Raw genomic sequence first — 19,075 nt, forward strand, 5'->3', positions numbered from 1 at the left:
AAATGCAATCTTACTCTCAACCTGGTGCAAGATCATACCTTACTCTAAGCTTGAACCAAAGGTGTCATATGTGACTGAAAGCAATAGTTTAACTTGAATTCCCACACATGAGAATGAAGTTTGAAGAGCAGCATAGTTTTAACTACTTAATATTATTTTGATGCTTAATGTACATTCAAAGTATGTAATGGTGCCAAAGATTTATTATTAATAGGCTAAAGCTTATTATTTGCTTTTTGATGTGAACGATTGTGATTTTGCATGTTAATATCCAAGGGTGTTATATATCAAAGGATATGGGCATAGTGTAGTATGCTGCAGCATGGTGCATCAGAAAATCAGAGTTATAGAAGATCTGCTTTTAATCTTCAGAGGAGTGATTGGACTGAGTGAACTAGAACCTCTTTTGCCTGTCCGTAATATGTGTGTAGCTAAGGGAAATCACACTTCTGCAGTTGCTACTGCTGTTTTCCCATGGTGTTCAGTACTCTGGGTTCTAAGATTTAACTTTATGTTATGAATTTTTAGCTGTAGGGTATTTCTTAAAAGCTTTTTGATCAGAGCAACCCTGAGGGATAGAACCTGAAGCTGGAATTTGTATTTAGCATTGGCTCCAGATGAACCCACAGAAAAGGAACAATGATTTGAAGTGGAGCCGCAACTGAGTCACAAGCCATACAAGACAAAATTGGCTGATTTGGTGGGGGGGGGGGAGCCCCAGTGGCTGCATATAAGAAACTCTGCCTTAAGACAGACATTGATTTGTTTTTGTTTTGTGCATGACTAGAGTGTGATGTATTTAATATGTTTCAAATCATTATAAACTTATATAATTAAGTTGGACTTGGGATCCAAATTGCTGCCCGGGAACTTCAGACTTGAACTTCGGTTCAAAGAATTTGTGTTGATCAGTACAGAATACAACTTGCATATATGGCAAACTCGAAACAGAAGTGCAAATGTAGCTGAGAATTACGGTGTAGAACCTGTTGCTACTTTAATTTTGGTTCGCTGGTCTGATTGGTTATTTGGAACAGGACAGGCTGCCCATGGTGTGGTCTCTGTGTCACCCCTTGCTTTCTACACTTAGCCTGTAGCTTTCCCTTTGTTTTGTAGATGCCTGTGCCAGGCCCTGTTTGCTACCATAGAGCATTGTGTTCACTGCCTTTCGTCCATCCTGCAGCTCAGCATTCCCTCCATCACTAGTCTGAGAAGTCGAAACAAGTTACCAGGACCTTATTGGATAATTCCATCCGCTGCGGCAAAATCTCCTCTGTCATTCAGTTCAAAGGAGTGGTGTAGGAAGAGTGGTGTTGCACTCATGTCCTGTTTCTGGCCACTGCGAGAACAGAATGCTAGACTAGTTGGGCCTTGATAGGTGTGGCCCAGCAGGTTGCTTCCTATGTAGGTTTTCCAGGAGGCAAAGCAGTCCTGTGCTGCAGAATTATTCATTTAGTAAGGACTTTGAACCAATTGAAGGGAGATAAATGAGATCTTTCATTCCACTTATGCTGGGCAGTAGTAATGTGGTAAAATATAACAATTGTTTTTATAACCTCTGTTTTCCTCTAGGCAAAATCTCAGGAAGTCTTTGATGAATGGGTAGCAAAGCTGCGCCATCATAGAATGTATCGTCAAAATGAAATTTCCATGTTTCCGCATGACATCAACAACCATTTCTTTCCAGCATCAGCTTCTGTTACAGACTCCGTAACTGGCTTTCTGGAATCCACGGCAAGCAGAAAGGTAGAAACCACAGGAATGGCAAATGATAGGCTTCCCTTGGGGCTTAATTTGGTCTGACCTCAGAATACAAGGAATAGAGTTGATGTTTGAGGAATAAATGCAATATGTTCCTTTCAAAAAAAAAAAAAAACACTGTGGTGCTCATTCTGTTTCCAGTACCAGTGGAGGTAAAGAATTAATGTCAACAAAAGTTGAGTGTTTTGTGACAATTCGGGAATTTGGTGGCTTCAAAATAAAACATAAAGAAATCAAAACAAAGCTCCATGCAAGTAAATTGATACTAAGCAGCGTAGTTTTAGTTTACATTAACTGAAGGAAGGGCCACTTTTCATGCTCTCTTTATGTGCTGTGTGACCAGATGAGTATTTATATGGATAAGTGACATGGTGCCCTTCAGACATTGTCAGACTACAACTCCCGTCGTCCCTGCCCATTGTCCTAGCTGATTGAAACTCATGAGAATTGGAGTGCAGAACATCTGGAACACACCAATTTGGCTAGCCTTGTTCTGTGGCGTTTGGTAGGATACAAAGTGCACTATAGCCCATCTCATTCTTGTTCTTCACTTTCCTCATTTCCTGTTGTTCTGGCAACAACCTGGTCATTTAAGTAGAGAAACTGTCTTCACCAGGGCTGTCCAGTTGCCTTCCTGACAGACCATGGATTTTCTTTGTCCAAATGTCTGTAACGGCCTGATGGCCATCGATAGGAAATGTCAGTGGTGAAGCAGTTGGGAAGTATTTGCATTTTTGGCTTGTGGAAATGACAGCATTAATGGATCTTTACTATTATGTAAGAATTTAGCTTGAAATCTGGTAATTTTAGCAGGGGGCACAACCTCTGGGTGTCCTTTATCCTTCATCCAACCTGCAGACTAGCAACGGTGCAGGTTGAGTTTTACTTCAGGGATGGAGAACCTGTGGCTGCCCAGATGTTGGACTCCAACTCCCATCAGCCCCTTCCCCAGATTCCCCATCCCTGCTTTAATGCATGCAGCTTTATTATTTGGGGAAATCGCTTTTGCAAAGCCGTCTCCACCTGAAGTTAAACGTCTGTACTTGCTTTTAAGTGTCATTCACCATAAGCAAACCATGCAAAGTATTTCTCCCCTTACTGGAATATTTTTATTGATGACGTAATCCTGTTTCCACGCAACAGCGAGGCAGCATGACTCAGCAGAATTCATTGCAGACTGGAAGTAGTTTGTCATTCTCCTGCTCAAACAATGACTCAAGGATCCCACCTTGGCTGCAGTCTTCGGAGGATATGGAAAGATGTTCAAAAGGTAACTTTCCTCTAGTCTTTAGAAATTCAGACTTCTAAGTTACTTAGCGTTTACAGGACGTTCTTCATGGTTCTCTATCCTGATGCAACATCCGCCTTAAAGTCCTGGAAAGCAAATTTTTAAAGCAAGCTTTGATAATAGACCGTGTGACTCTGAAGTTAGGGTTACTTCTTCTCCTCTCCATTTCAAGAGCCTATCACCTGCCTTTCCAATTGCTTCAGCCTCTAAAAAGAACTGGACTCCAAATAACAGGTGACTGAAATTCAAAGGAGAGTTTGAAATAACTTGTTCCTAGGTGGGACATAGATGGGTGGTGGAAAGATGTGTAAAGCGTGTGTGTGTGTGTGTGTGTGTGTGTGTGTGTCCTGGGAATGAAAATGGGGGTTGTTTCCTTTACAGCCTTTGGGCTGGAGTTCCTTGGGCTAAAGGTGATATTGTCAGAGGTGTTACAAAACATGTGAAAGTTCTTTTTTTTTAAAAAAAGACCCCATTTGCTGCTTGTGTCCTTTTTAGGCTGGGAAGGAATGAGAAACGTGCGGTTGAGTACTCTCAGCATGGGGAGAAAGGCAGAGAGGACATGCAGGTGCACAGGAACTGAAACTTGGTTTCAGAGCAGATTAGGAACATAGGCAGCAGCCTTCTAGTGAGTCAAGCCAGTGAGCTACAGCCCTTCCTTGGTTTGAGAAGACCAGATGGAGGACGATTAGAATGCCCCTGAAAAAAGGATTTGTTCCAAAACACATTGAGTCTAATAAATCCTTTTGCTATGTACTCTGGGGTATACTCCATTTTCCTTCCTGTGACTGGGGTCTTCCTCGCTTCTGAGTATTGCCAGCATACCAGCATCTTCTGTTTCTGTGCTCCTCTCTGCTTTCCTACCCAAAACTCTCAGGAGCTCTCTTTGAGAAAGCAACTGGGTCAGGCATGTGAGCTACCTTTAAAATACCTTTTTCTCCTAGCCTCTGTTCTCTAATGGAGTGCGTATGGGTTTGTTTGTGGTTTTTTTGGTGTGGATGGAGAGGGAGGGAGAAATTCAGCCATTCAAGAAAGACTAGCCCCCAGAGCCTAGTTTATGTAGAACATCATCTCCAGTCTTGTTTACATGTCACTCAGTTTTACTGCTTCGACTTTTGATAGGGCTGTTTCAGTTACATTCTTGTAAGAGAGTGCTAACTTAGCTGCATATTAAGAATTAGACAATATCATCCAATCCCTCGAGGAAGCTAATAATTAAAATAATTTATGGTGCAATTAGTCTAAAGAAATTGAAGAAAGGAGGGCCAGGACTCCCTCGGAAGGCGGTGGACTCTCCTTCCTTGGAGGTTTTAAAGTAGAGGTTGGGTGGCCATCTGTCAGGCATGCTTTAGCTGAGATTCCTGCCTTTCAGGGGGTTGGACTAGATGACCCTTGGGGGGTCCCTTCCAACTCTATGATCTTATGCTCAAAGATGCTGGTTAAACTCTTTTCTCCCTGGAAACGTTAATCATATATTTCATAGGTGGTATGTTTTTGCTCCACTGCTTTGTGTGTGCTAAAATTCTACCCGCCTATTCGTAAGCTTCACTTTTAATAGTTGTTCCAACAAATCCTGGAAGAGTAACCACAGAATCATAACGTAACTGACAGCCAGACACATCCTTCATATCTTCTGAATTACCTAGTAATCAGTTACCATTAGAGTTCTGCTGAAAGATACATTGTGCATACACTAGTAGATAAATGGAGGGATAGATAACGTCTTCCTCCCTCTCCCCTCCCCCTCTCTTTTACAAAGCAGTGAAAATCGTTTCTTTCTTCCAAACAGACCTCTCCCAGTGTCATAACTATCTGTTGGAAATGAGCCAGCTTCTGCAAAGCATGGAAGTTCTCCACAGGACATACTCAGCACCTGCCATAAATGTCATGCAGGTTAGTTGTGGAAATTGCTACTACTGTTCGGTCATGCTGCTAGCTCGTGTTAGCTTTCTTCTTAGATTTGTGATAAATGCCGTTCTTCTCTTTCCCGTGTGCTGTTCTAAAGGGCATCCCCTTTGAAAGTCCTAAAAAGGAAAAAAGAACACACAGGAGGTGGCGTTCCCGAGGTCTTAGTAAAGATGCGAAAGGAATGTTGCAGGTAAAACCAGCCTCTCTTCACCCATCCCCTTCCAGCTTAAGCCTAAAATGTAGTGTGGATGAACTGGTGAAAACTCGTTTTCTCCAATATAATTGATGGTCTTAGTAATTGCTCTCTGTGACAGATGGTGATTCCGTTCTGCTGGTGTGATATAAGCAAGAGGGTGCTGCATTAATTAATATATTGAGCCTTTCGTTTGCTGAACTTTTGACAGCATAATAAATAACATTTATATCCAAGATTGGCTCCATCCATCTGGAGAAGGCACATTTATTTGGGTTGCTGAGTTTACAGGGGGCTGCAGAAGGGTGAAAGGGGTAGCGCAGTTGTAAGAGTATGCACTTTGCATGCATAATATCTCAAGCCAATGCCAAGCATTTCCCATTAAAGAATATCTGGCAGTGGTTTCTTAATCCTTAGAAAGCTGTTGTCATTTTGGGGTAGGGGAACCAGGCTAGTATTGGTCTGACGCAGATGAGGGTAGAGTTATGCATACTATAGGGTTGTCATGCTGGTCAATTGATTGGTCAAATACGATTAATTGGCTGCGGTCAAACATGTTAGGAGCACCCTGAGTGACTAACAGCTTTCTGTTGCATCCCAGTGTCATCTGACAGCAATACAAACAGTGAGAGACCCTTGCTGTGCAGCCTTGAAGGAATCGGGGCCGCACATGTGAGCCCACTTCTCATTTTTTGGAACAACTATTCCTTGACTTCCTGCCTTCTCCCTTGCTTTTAAGCAGCATGGGTGAGCTTCTCCTACTAGTCACGTATTGTAACCACAGCCATATTTGAACAGGAACTCCTGCTTCAGGCTGGGAAGCATCAAGGAAACATACACAAACAGTCCTCATGGAAGAGACACTGGTCTAAGTTTACTGACTAGCCAGAAATTGTAGCATAGGGATGAAGAAACATTTTCAGGCCGAGGTCCTCATCACCTCATGGCAAACTGTTGGGGGAGGGGGACATTCCATTAGCAGGTGGGACCACACCCACACAATAGGTGTGTTTTTATTACCTAAAGTTCACTATCATTAGGTCTTTCAGCAATCCACTGCTTATATTTCAAATCCTGCCCACAGCTTCATGTGTGGGTGATACTTTGATAGATTATCCATCAATGGTCTCAGTTCCTCCTTAGTCATGATGTCCTCTTAGTTTTGCAGCTAATTTCGCCGTTTCAGCCTACTCCAGCACTTTCATAAGCCATTATGAATGAATGAATGAATGAATGAATGAATTTATTTTTACGGTCGCAGACCAACTTACTAAATCAATAATACAAAAATAACACATTAAAATTTGCACAACAAAAACCATACACGTATATATACGTATACAGCAGCATTTAAAATATATAGATTAGAATTGGGGCATTAAAATATGGCCTAAAAAATTGCCATTTAAGGTCCTATTCATAGCGATAACACCGCTTGTTCTCTGAGCTTTATGGCTGCTACACAGTATTTAGCTACTTTCAGGGTAATCTCAGGGTCCATATCTTCTACAAGGCATTTAAGGCATAGGAATTCATTTAAAGGATTTTGTATGACCGGGGAAATAAAAACCCGGCATATGTCGTTGTAAAAGCGGCAGCAGAATAAAACATGAGAAACAGATTCTACCTCCGGCAGGCCACAGGGGCAGACTCGTTCCGCATATGGTTTACCTGCAAATCTTCACTGCAATAAGGCAGATGGTAATACATTAAATCTAGTAAGCCGTTATTCCTTTGAATTGTTTGCATTTCCTATGGGGAGGAAGGGCTTCGAGTGTTCTTTCGTAGTGCTCTATAAAGCTTCTGGGAGGTCCCCTGGTTCTTTGGGCAACTAGCAAATTCTCTTTATAGCATACATGTTTTAATGCTTGTCTATTATTTGGCCAGTCAGTTGACCAAGTTTTATGTTTTTGTTTCATTTTTTTATGTTCTTGACCGGTCAAATACCACCCCCCCTAATATACTGGCCAATGCGCTTTCTGCCATGTCCGTACTCCAGCCTAGCAATCCCACCACCCCTTACCTTTTCCTTCCCCATACCTCCAATCCTCTGAATTCAGCAAAGCATTTAATGAGGAGCTGGAGCACAACCTTTCAGGTGAGTGATTGACAACTTCCTCCCCAGATTAGGTGGGGACTTTCTAAAAGAGAGCAAGAAGCTTGAATAAAGCTAGGAAAGGAGACAGTTGAACTGAGGTGGGGGGGGGGATTGCATAGATCGACAGAGGAGGGGAGGATCAAATTCTGCACCAAAAAAGAGAGTTGAATGGTGTACTCTGTAATCACCTTTTAAGCACAAGTTAATTGACACTTGCGATGGGTATTGGCATAGCCTTAAATTAACCTCAGGTTTTCCCCCCCATGCACAAGCAAATCCCACAGTACTTACACTTATTTAAAGTTGGGTTGTTGTTGTTGTTGTTGTTGTTGTTGTTGTTTTTGCTAAGAATATAATGTTTGGGCTTTTGTGGGGTTCTTATGCAAAGAGTCTGTAAAGAAAGTAGAAATGATTGAATTAGGCCCAAGCACATGGCTTGGCATTTAGTGTTTCAATTGTAAGCTGCCGTGGGCATCTGCTTGTGAAGTGGGGAATAAATTTTGTTAAATAAATCAAGAAACAAGGAGAAGGGAAGGAAGAGATCAAGGGGTGGTAAATAAGCAGTGAGGCTAAGTAAGGGGGGAAGCGAGGTGTGCTATAGCCGTCGTTCCCAGTGAAGCTGGGATTGTTCAACCACAGTTTTGCTTGAAAATGTGGGTATTGAGGGAGGAGAAAGTGACAGGTGTTTAAGGAATAAGGAAGTTCCTAGGCGAAGGAGGCAGAAGGAAATTGTTGGCAAATGACTCTGGGTAGAATAGAGTGAGCAAGTGAAGGAACTATGATTGTGGATAGGGAGCAGGAGAGTTTTCAGGGTGAGGTCTAGGGAGGGAAACTGGAGCAGAGGGTTCAGGATAGAGGGGATAACTTAGTGGAAAGAGAGTAGCTCAGCATCAGTCTTCTGAGCAATCTGAAGTGAGAAGAGAAACAGCAGGAAGGAAAGCTTCAGTGAGGAAGGTGCAGAGATGAAGTGCACTACTTGAAATGCTGAAGCAAAACTTAAAAACCCTTAACTAAGGGTTTGGGTAAGCTACATGTGCAAATCTGTGGTGTAAAATGTGGGTGCAGTGGGGTGGGGTTCTTCTGATTTTCAAGTGGCAATGGTCTGTTTCAGATCAATGTCTTTCCCTTCCTTTTCTGAGTCTTGAATGTAAGTTGCTGGCAACCTGGAACCTTTTGTACTAATATCGCAACGCCGGTGTGTGTTCCTTGTAGGTACCAACTGTTCTTTCTGCTCCATTGAGACTGCACGCTTCCAACCCCAATTTATCAACATTAGATTTTGGCGAAGAGAAAATCTACTCTAATGGTTCCGAAACAACGTCAGAATTCTCTAAAATGCAAGAGGACTTGTGTCACATAGCACACAAAGGTAAATGGGATTTTGCTCACAGTGACAGTTTTTTTAAAAAAAACAACAACCAACAACGTGGAAGTTAGAGGTGGGGTTTGTGAGAAACCCAGTAAAAAAATGATGTGCAGTTAATGTTGTAAGAATTCATTTGCTTTAAAAATGTCTCTTGCACAATGAGTTATCGAAGTATGGAATTGTGATTTGAGCTTTGGGCCTTCTTTTGAACGGCTTGAACCGGACTGATTATTGTATCTTTCAGCCTTATCTGAATTAATGCATAACTTTATGTATGCGCACATATTAAGGAGGCATCTAGAAAAGAACGCTCAGGTCCATTTTGCAAATCCTCCCCATTCATCATAATTCTCTGAAGCTGGCCTTCATCCAACACCCCTCATGAATATTTGTGGCAATCTAATCCATTTTTGAACTGTTTATGTAAGTCTAGGGAATCTTCCAACCTGAAGAGCAGTTGTGAAAGCCTTTATCTGCAAATGCAGCTGTATATTGCATCTGGTTTATGTGTACAGATGTTGAACATAGCTTCCTGAATTTTAGAGTTGGCATTTGTGATGTAAGGGGGTTGCTATGGTAGTAACCTATTTTTAGTGGATGCAGAAGAGGGGAGGGAAATCATTTTAAGGAGCTATGAGGCCAGCTCAAGCTGGCACTAGTCAGCCCTTTTGCAAGATTAATAAATAAACCAGCAGCTCACACTTTATTAGTATGTCTGCTAAATCGTACCATCTGTATTCATTTTAACAGTGTTCTAGTTGCAAAGGGAAAGGAAACCTTGAAAATGACAGAGATAATTATTCAGGCCTTTTATAAAAAGGATTTTAAAAACAACAACAACACCATTTCATTAATCACTGAAAATATTCCGTGACTTTTTCCACCTCACACCATCTTTTTTTGTAGGTAAAACACTGGCTTTTTGAAGCTGCTTTGAATCCCCATGTTGCTTTGTATGATTAAATCCATTATTTAGTTCAGGCTTTGCTCAGATTTAGGTGGTGAAGCTGTGTTTGTGCAGAATCACAGAATTGTAGAGTTGGCAGGGACCCCCAAGGGTCATCAAGTCCAACCCCCTGCAGTGCAGAAATCTCCCCCCCCCCAACATGGGACTCAAAACCACCACCTAGAGATCGAGAGTCTCATGCTCTACCAATTGAGCTATCCCAGCATAGGGGAACATGGGTGGCGCTGTGGTCTAAACCACTGAGCCTCTTGGGCTTGCCGATCGGAAGGTTGGCGGTTCAAATCCTCGCAACAGAGTGAGCTCCCATTGCTCTCTCCCAGCTCCTGCCAACCTAGAAGTTCGAAAGCACGCCAGTGCAAGTAGAAAAATAGGTACCACTGTAGCAGGAAGGTAAATGGCGTTTCTGTGCGTTCTGGTTCCTGTCACGGTGTTCCGTTGCACCAGAAGTGGTTTAATCATGTTGGCCACATGACCTAGAAAGCTGTCTGTGGACAAACACTGGCTCCCTTGTCCTGAAAGCGAGATGAGTGTCGGACCTCATAGTCACCTTTGACTGGACTTAACCATCCAGGGGTCCTTTACCTTTACCTTTCCCTGTCATCAGCATAATGATGAAATACTTCATTATGTACCCAGAGAAGCAGTGCCTCAGAGGTATCTTGGTTCCTCCTGCTGCCCCCCCTCCCTGTATCATCGTTAGTATACATTTGTGGTCTGTCCTTCTTACAAAGGATTCAGGTTAACACATTCATATAAGGTCTGAAACTGTGACCTAGAGCCCTGTAGCTGTCATTAGATGGTGACTTCAGCTGGGAAAAGGTCCCCAATGACGAGATTACCATTAAGCAATGGGTAGTTATGTCATGCAGGTCCACCATTAGCTGGTGTTACATATTTCCTGGCATCTTGCAGTGATAACATGTCAAGTTACTTTTTGCTCAAGGCTGCAGATGTACATAACATGAAAATAACTAACCTAACCCTTAGCTTTGCATTCCTTACTTGCTGTTCGTTTGTATTTTGTTGTTTAGAAAATGAACACACCGAAGATCATTGCTCTTAAAACTCATTTCAGTTTAGGTGCTTACTGCTTTTTATATTGCTGAGAAGCAAGCCTGGTGCAGCAGTTCATGTTGGACCTAGGCTCCAATCCCCACTCGGCTGCGATATCTCAGCTTAACCCTATCCCACAGAGGAGAGAGTGGGATAACTCCAAATACAGTGCCAAATACAGATACAAAAGATCAGTAGGAAAGCCTTGCAAACAAGCCCACAAAAGTTACTAAGCTGCAGGACATCTATTAGCCTGCTAAGAAGCCTAGTGCCTAGTGGTGTGTCAGGAGCAGCAGGCCTCTGTAAATCAGTTGCTGGGATTCACTAGTGGTGGGAGAGTACTCTTGCACCCAGGTCCTGCTTGCAGGCTTCCCATAGGCTGGCATTTGGTCTGATCCAGCAGAGAGAGCTCTTCTTATGCTCTGAGGTTTTTAAATTGTGGATTTCCCGCTGTTTCTAGAATTGTGCGAAGCAGCAAGATAAATAAATAGTAGATTGCATTTCCATACTGTCCGTAGAAGACGGAATACCACCTCTTCTCTAGCCAGCATGGAAACTTGAGCTACCAATTGCGCAGGCAAAGGAGGGATGGATTGCTCTGTCTCTTGTGTCAGCTCTTGCATTTCCATATTGACCACCAAGGGAACAGGCTGGTGGGGTGGACCGATTTGTCGCTTCTCTGCCAACCTGCTCACTCACCTGCATGAAATTCATTAAAGCTGCCAAGTGAGTAATTAAATACAAGGCTTATCTGGTCATGAGCAAATAATCATAATCATTGCACACAGTTGCATTACGTTGTGGATTTTGTGTGTGTGTTTATTTTATGAATCTGTATCCCCCCTTTTTACGTTACAATCTTACAAAGCACTTTGCTTTGTATTTATGTAATCGACAACAGAAATGTTTTCATTCTCGCTTTTTGCCCTGCTGTGTTTGTCTCTCCACCTGCTCTTCTGCACACATTTTGCCCTTGCGGTTGTGTCGTTTCTGTAACTTTGACTGTTTTCTGTAGTGTACTTCACCTTAAAGTCGGCTTTCAGTACGATCTCGACGGAGAGAGAGAAGCTGCAGCAGATGTTTGAACATGATTCAGCCTCATCTCCATCTGCGCAAATAGCTGGACTGAAGAACGCCTTATCATCTGTAAGTGACCCACATTGATTGCTCTGATGTTCAGAGGCATGCCTCATAAATCACTTGCTTATCTCGTCTTGGTTTGATCTTTGCCTGTGTTTACAACTCACTGAAATGAGACGGATGGAATGCCATCGAATGCATGAGGAGCCTTTCGTGTCCTGAACCTTTTGATGTGTGCATATTCATTTCTTTCGGTCATGAGTTGTCAATCATTAGAATGCCAGGTTGCATATGAACCACCTTGTATGTCTAAGAGATGTTCAAAGGAGAAACTATGTTCATCTGTGTTCTGCACATGCAGATTTATGTTGCAAACCCCTAAACCAACCTTCCCCAACTTGGGGTCCTTGAAATGTTTTGGACTATAAATCCCCAACTTGGGGTCCTTGAGATGTTTTGGACTATAAATCATGCCAGCACAGCTAATAGTTGAGGATCATGGGAGTTGTGGTCCAAAGCAACTTGAGGGCACCTGGTTGGGAAAGACTCCTCTACGCATCGTGTGAGCAAGTCCTGCATCTTCAGCAATGTTGTGTCCCAGGTGTTTTCCTTTTTCCTCATGGGAATGAATGATAGCCTTTCTGCTACATGGCGGAATGAGAAGTAGAGTAGTTGAAAGCAACAATAAGGACTAATTGAGAGATGAATCTGATTATGTCCAGAGTGTGTTCCCAACACACTTAACTGTGGCTCGGATTTTAGCCCCTTTTTCTTTGCTTTATATAGTTCATTGAGAGATACTGAGAACTATCTGCATAGCTCTGGTTTGTGTTGTGCTTCTTGGTTGAGTCTGCTATTTTTCTGGGCCATGGGATCAGGTGACAGAACTCAAGGCGACTTTATAATACACACATATTGTAATATATACACATAGGGAGTTTTTTTTTGGGGGGGGGGTAAAGTGGACCAAACCAAGTGTGTTCGTTGTCGGAATCCGTTACAGCTTAGGTCCTGCGTTGGAAACCAGCCTGAGACCTGGGGAATATGAGAAGATGACTTGTCATTTAATATATTTTTATTACATGCGTAGCTTTCTTCCCAGGAGGCATCTCAAAGTGATTAGCAGTGAAGTTTGGCTTTAGAATACCTTCTGCTTGGCCTGTCTGTGATGTGAGTCATCAGGGTAAGGGTTGTTAGCTTTGACAGGGGAAAGAAAGGCATCTGCTGCTCTCCTAGGTTAGAACATATGGCGCGCACTTGTAGTTGGAAGGCAGGAATGAATCAAGGACCGGTTAGCTTTGACAGAAATGCATATTCAGCTGGAGTAGATGCAGAGTGGCAGCTACTGCTCATTTGATAGTTGCTTTCTGAACACTTTCAAGGTTGCAAGCATTTGCATTTACCTGCACCTTAGGCATTTGCGTGGAGCAGGATGACCTGGTAGGATCCTGTAGATCCAGGATCCAGCTTGAAGGGGGTGGGCCCTTTTTCACGCTCCCCTTAGGTATGTCATTGAAGCAAATAAAAAACCAAGTACATCAGGGAAAGGGGTTCTAGACCAGTCCTCTAGTTTTCTACTTGCTCGGAAATGGTTGTGTAGAGAAGAACATTAAAAAAAAAAATAGCACTCCCTATATGAAGGGATGCTGTCCATTTACCACTTCATAATTCTTATTCCCTCTTTACGCTGTTGCATTTATAGGCCAGGCATGAATCGGAGGGCATCGCTTCCAAGCACTAGTTCAAGTTCAGTTTCTTAGCCATTTTAGCCATGGACTTTTGTAAAGATGGATGAGAAAATGGTAACAAGCAACGTTAAAATTTTATTCGCTTTCTAGAATAAAAACAGCCGTAGAGTGCATAAAAAGGGTTACGTACGGGAAGATTACTGTTCTTCAAAGGTCCAACAAAATCAAATTATAAAATCATTTTAAAACATAGTACTATTAAATCCTACGGCAAAGTAACCGTGCGCTAATGCTGCGTCCCATTTGTGTGGCTTAAATATTCTGCATCCTGCAGCTCTTGATTGCTCTGGATACAATACCTTAGCTTTTGTGAAGGGCTTTAAAAATGTGTTCAGGGCTTTTTCCCCTAGAATAAAAACTCAGGCTGAGTGCCAAACTATTCAGCCATATTTTACGGAACTCTGTTGGAAGCACAGCCTTTCAGCTGCCTGTTTCTCCTTTCAGCTCTGCCCAGCCTTGGCAAGCTGGCATTTCTGCCTGAACCAGCAAAATGCACAGGGGTTGTCAGTGGCAGATGGTTTCTCCCCCAAAGCAGGAATGCTGCAAGTCTCACACAGACTTCTTAAGAAACTTCTTCCTGCTCCGTCTTATCAAAAGCTTCTCTACTGAAGCTCCACCCATAGGTAGATTCTACCAGCCATAATAGCTAAATTGAACTTTCAAGATCATGGACATTATGTCTACAGAGAGGAGCAACAGTGAGTGTGGAACTAGATATGATTTGCCTAGGCACTAGGGCAACTAGTGATGTGAGGTTGAGAATATTCTCCGGACAACAAAGCAGGCACAAGGCATGGGTGGATTTCGAACGCCGAGCAGTTAACACTCTCTTCCCTGACATTTGTTGCAGTCGGACATGCTCTGGAGTTATTACCTCTCTCCTGCCCCTTTCTGTACAAGAAAAATGAGTTCAGGCAGTGTTATGAAGCAATGCTGCAGACATTTCCCCCCGCAACACATCATGTGACTTAATGGAATTCACAGCCACCAGGCACAGTGATGAAGTCCTACCAGTAAATGTTGTTTCATACCACATGTTTTTCCTGAATGTTTTAACACTTGGTGTTTGATGCTGTCTGTTTAAGACACTCGGTCAGGCACATTTCGTTGTTTTGTTTTTCTCTATTCAAACATATTGGGAGGGAAGATGAGCACCTTTTTCTTAATTATGACAGAAAAGAGTATTGTATTCTTCCTTCTCTTACTCTTTCACAAACAAAGTCTGCCATTATTGAGACAGAAATAACTGGAAACCTTGCCAGATACCTGTTGGTGCTGATCCTGAGCACTCTACCCTGCACACAAGCATACGGAAAGTGCACTCCAATTCTCTCCTTTCCCCTTGGTTCATAGTAGCTATAGCTTGTCAGTGCGACCAGATCAGTTACCGTAAACAATGGTTTACCTCCGGAATGGTTTGGGAGCCCGAAACAGGCCTTAGTTTCAAGCTGCTGGATGCGCCATATTGCAGCTTGTTTTTTTGGCCATGTAAATCTGCAGACAGTGTTTTGTCTGACAAGTCACGGACAAGAAATGGCCTTGAAACACCTGGATGTATTCCTAGAAGAAATATTGACTATAGCTAGGGAGGAAGTGCTTGGCAAAAAAAGGTGTAAACACGATTGACCCTGCCAAATGCCCCCAGGAACAAGAGGATACAATTCAAAAGCAGTTAATGAAAGTGGCCCTCTGGCATTATTCCCAGCCACATAGGAAAGATTTGATGCCTGATGAGAAATGGGTGCTTGGATTACCGAGGTAGGGAAGGAGACCCATCCCCGTTAACTACTGACTGGTTTCGAAGGCCGCATAAGAAAGGAATGTGATTTTGCTCAGGGAAATAGAGTGCGTTGGGTTTCATGTTGGGTGCTCAATAATTCTAATACTCTGGTGAATGAATCGAGCTCTTTCTCCCCAAAGAACTATCACGTTCAGTAAACAGAACTGGCACCAGCCAGGGAGCCAAAGTCCCTGTTTACTGCTGGACAGTTTTGACAGATTTTAAAACGTATTTTAAATTGTGTGTGTCTGAGGGGCAGGGGGTGGGTATTGATAGAAGAATGCAGTATCTTGATTTACAAGTGTTAAAGGAGGGCTTCGGCATTGCCTCCACATTCATAGCTTCTTGTTGACATCTAAGGTTATTAAAAGCCTGAAACAACAAATGCCATGGCATTTTCCTTTGCCGCTTCTTTAATGGCAACATCGAGTTCCTTTGAAATTTCATTCCGTATATTTAAAATTGCCTAAAGATGGGACATGAGATAGAGTGGGCGAAAGAGTGAAATTTGTTATCTTGAGAAGAGTATGGAGCATCTCCAGCTATCTCAAAAATAAAATAAAATATGGAGACAGGATGGGGATCCTCTGACCCGTGAGCGGAATGCTTTCCATCCAGCCCCTAGGACTCAGCTCCCTTCGGCCTACTGAGAGAAAGGAAAAGCAGGGGCCTGATGTGGATTGGGAAGCTGAGGTGGGTGATAGAAGGGCTCTAAACCTTCCCCCTCTGCTAGGATGTCAGTCCAGATTAGGGACCCCCACACCTGCTGATTTGCATTGTCAAAAAACAACCCCATCGATGCAAAGGGATCCCACAGCAAAATTACTTTTTTGGCAATGCGAATAGAAGGCCTGGGGATCATTCTGGATCAGGCATCTGTTATGTGCATTGGTGAAAAAACTCCAATTGGAGTGTGTGTGTTTTGTGTGTTTAGGTAAGTAGGTATGAAGGTAGATGAATGGCTAGTTGGATGGATAGATGGATGCATAGAGAGACAGACAGACAGAATTGTGTATGTGTACATAAAGGAGACTGAGTAGATCAATGGCTCCCAACCTTTTTTGGCCATGCTCCACCTAAGCATCTCTAAAATCCTGACACACACACCCCCGTGCCATATAATTCTTGCTATTCAAAAAGTGAACTTCTATTCACGTGGAGGATGTCTAAAAGGCCATTAAGGCCTGTTAATAACTCATTCTCGAATTGCCCCCCCCCAAAAAAAATCAAATTGCCCCCCTGTGGGGTGTGTGCCCCACATTGGGAACCATGGTAGTAGATGGTGGATCAAGGGGGTGTTCTTGTTAAGACAGATTGATAGGGATGGTGATTACATTAATTACAACATTGAATTGCAAGTTCACAAAGGCAAATTGTTCTCTGAAATAAAAGCTAAGCTATTGCAGCTGAGATAGGGATGGTGCTTGTGAGTGTGAGAGATGCCCACATTTGACTCCACCCCTGGGATCCAGCCCCTGACACATTTCCCCTGAGCTAAGATTAGTCTGTAGCTGAATATAGATCAAACCACATTAATGGGCCATTTGAGGTTGCCAGGTCCTAAACTGACCAACTTGAGAGCCCAGCGGATTTTAGGACGACTACACATTGGTTAATAGCATGGCTTGCAGCCACAACAAGTTTTTTTTTTTTTAATTAATCTGTGGGGGAGGAGTGATTTGTATCAGGACTAGTACCCAGGGAGAAAAGGTTTAACGCTTCTCTCCCCAGCCAGGACCTTGCTGATGTGGTCCTGTTGTGGCAGTGAGTCTGAAGGGGGAAAGTCTTCCTAGTGCCAATGGAAGTTTTTTCCATTGCTTCTTGCAGCACGTGGGTCACTTTTCATCAAGTAGGATTAAACATTACCTCCTCGTGCACTGGAGTGCCAATGAAAATCCAGAGATCAGGCTTATTTTTTAAAACAACAACTGAAGAAGTGTGCATGAACATGAAAGCTCATACCAAGAACAAACTTAGTTCTCTAAGGTGCTACTGGAAGGATTTTTTAAATTTTGTTTTGATATTGCAGTTTGGCTCCAAGCCTAAAGGGAACTGGTACCTTTTTATCTAGATGCATTTGGGATCATGCTAGAAATGACCCCCTAAAGATCAGAGCAGAAGTCTTAATTAACCAATTTTTGCCTCACCTGATTTTATCAATAAAGGAGGGGCAGACTTACACACACTTGAAAAATTCAGATGTTTTCAACTTTTCCATCAAGTTGAGGTATCATCCTAGCTCTGAAGATCTCGGGACATTTGTCATTCTGGGGACAAAGTCCCATCCATAGAATTCATGGCATTTGCAAGAGCATTTGAGAATCCACACTTCTGGTTGCCCCACCGCTTCTCCCTGGGGTAATCTGTGGTTTTTCGTTGAATCGAAGCAAATGGCAACCAGGTTTTCTGTGGATTGCTATTCGTTTCAATTTAGCACTATAAAGAGCAGGCTTTCTGGGGCAAAAGTGGCGGGGCAAAGGCCAAACCGTTTGCCGCCACTCATAGAACTACATTGGCTGCCATTCATAGAATCATAGAGTAGAAAGGGACCCCGAGGATCATCTAGTCCAACCCCCTGCAGAATTATGCAGCTGCCTCGTATGGGGATGAAACCCACAACCTTGGCATTATTAGCACCATGCTCTAACCAACTGAGTTAACACTACTTGTCCAGAGCTTAACAAGCAGAAGTGTGGGCGAGCCCTTAGTTTCATTCAAAATACCTATGTCTTTTTTTAAAAAAAACATATGAACAGCTAAGTAGAATAATTAAAAAATGTAAATTCTCAAGTTATTCATCATACTTGCCCTAAAAAACATATTCTGTTTGAGGAAAGCAAGTGTTGTTTACTCCCACTTGCTGAAGAGGCATGTTTGATCTTGCCCTGGTTATTCATAAATCAGTTTTAATGTCAGTTCGTTATTACCATCTGAGAGTGCTTTTCCTGTCTTTCACGGGCTTTGTAATGGGTTTGGCTACATGCCACTGCCACTAGAACTTTTCTATGGAAGCAGGGCTGGTTTATACTTAGTAGGCCTTACGCTTTTAACCTGTTGTCTTCTCCCGTCTCCTTTAACTGGTCTAAATCTGAAGATCGACAAGAGAAAAGTCACCTTGTAAGTGACATTTTCACCTAGACGCAATAATGCCCATTATAGCATTCTAATGCAAAGCACGGTAAGTGCTCACTGGTAGATGTTTTGTTATTTGGTGCATGGTGATCTGCAACAGAGAACTCTGTGTAGAAAATAAATAACCAATTTAAATTCCAAAGTAGTTAGTCATATTCCGTTCTAAGGAAGCCAAAGGAATGTGAGGAGATGGGTGTTGCAATGGTTTGAGACTAAGATATAACCCAGAAAATAGTATATATTTTTTTACCAAGTATCTAATGAATGGCCTTATCTGAAGTCACTTGCTATGTCTCCTACCTTTGTACATTCCAAAGGCGAACTTCAATGTCTTCAGGTGAGACAGGGCACACAATAACCACTTTAAATGTTACAGTGTGCAATAGGAATACAATAGTTTCGTTTAAGCCCACACCTTTTGTTTCTAGAAATTAGTATAAAATATGTGGCACAGTAAGTTTCTAAGGAGCTAAAGTGCAACTCCCCATCACCAAAATCTACTCTTTACTTTAGAGGAAACTCTTTGAGTTAATGGACGGTGCAAAAAGACCCATAAAGAAACATGTGGGGTTGGTTTTTTTGCCTTTCAAATATCTTCAGAGCACTGGACTGTCTGTGTTTTGAACCATAAAGGCAACCATATAAGATCAGCTGAGACACCTTAATAGCCCAAATGTACATTTTTTTTTGTCTTAAACATTTCA

The 19,075-nt window shown here is 42.5% G+C and overlaps 1 protein-coding gene across 7 annotated transcripts in view; it reads left to right on the plus strand.

Annotated features, from left to right (window-relative positions):
* The window catches only part of OSBPL3 (oxysterol binding protein like 3), a 90,670-nt gene that overhangs the window by 50,542 nt on the left and 21,053 nt on the right, over positions 1-19,075 (plus strand). For 3 of the 7 annotated variants that reach the window (XM_033165027.1, XM_033165030.1, XM_033165031.1), the window contains 7 exons: positions 1,573-1,746; positions 2,905-3,031; positions 4,836-4,939; positions 5,052-5,144; positions 7,147-7,245; positions 8,458-8,614; positions 11,647-11,777. In XM_033165027.1, the coding sequence (XP_033020918.1) occupies positions 1,573-1,746; positions 2,905-3,031; positions 4,836-4,939; positions 5,052-5,144; positions 7,147-7,245; positions 8,458-8,614; positions 11,647-11,777 (885 nt within the window). The remainder of the gene's footprint in view (positions 1-1,572; positions 1,747-2,904; positions 3,032-4,835; positions 4,940-5,051; positions 5,145-7,146; positions 7,246-8,457; positions 8,615-11,646; positions 11,778-19,075) is intronic. The other 4 variants (XM_033165028.1, XM_033165033.1, XM_033165032.1 and 1 more) reach the window with 2 other exon arrangements.

This window comes from Lacerta agilis, chromosome 12 (assembly GCF_009819535.1).
Source record: "Lacerta agilis isolate rLacAgi1 chromosome 12, rLacAgi1.pri, whole genome shotgun sequence".
In the NCBI taxonomy this organism is placed as follows: Eukaryota; Metazoa; Chordata; class Lepidosauria; order Squamata; family Lacertidae; genus Lacerta; species Lacerta agilis.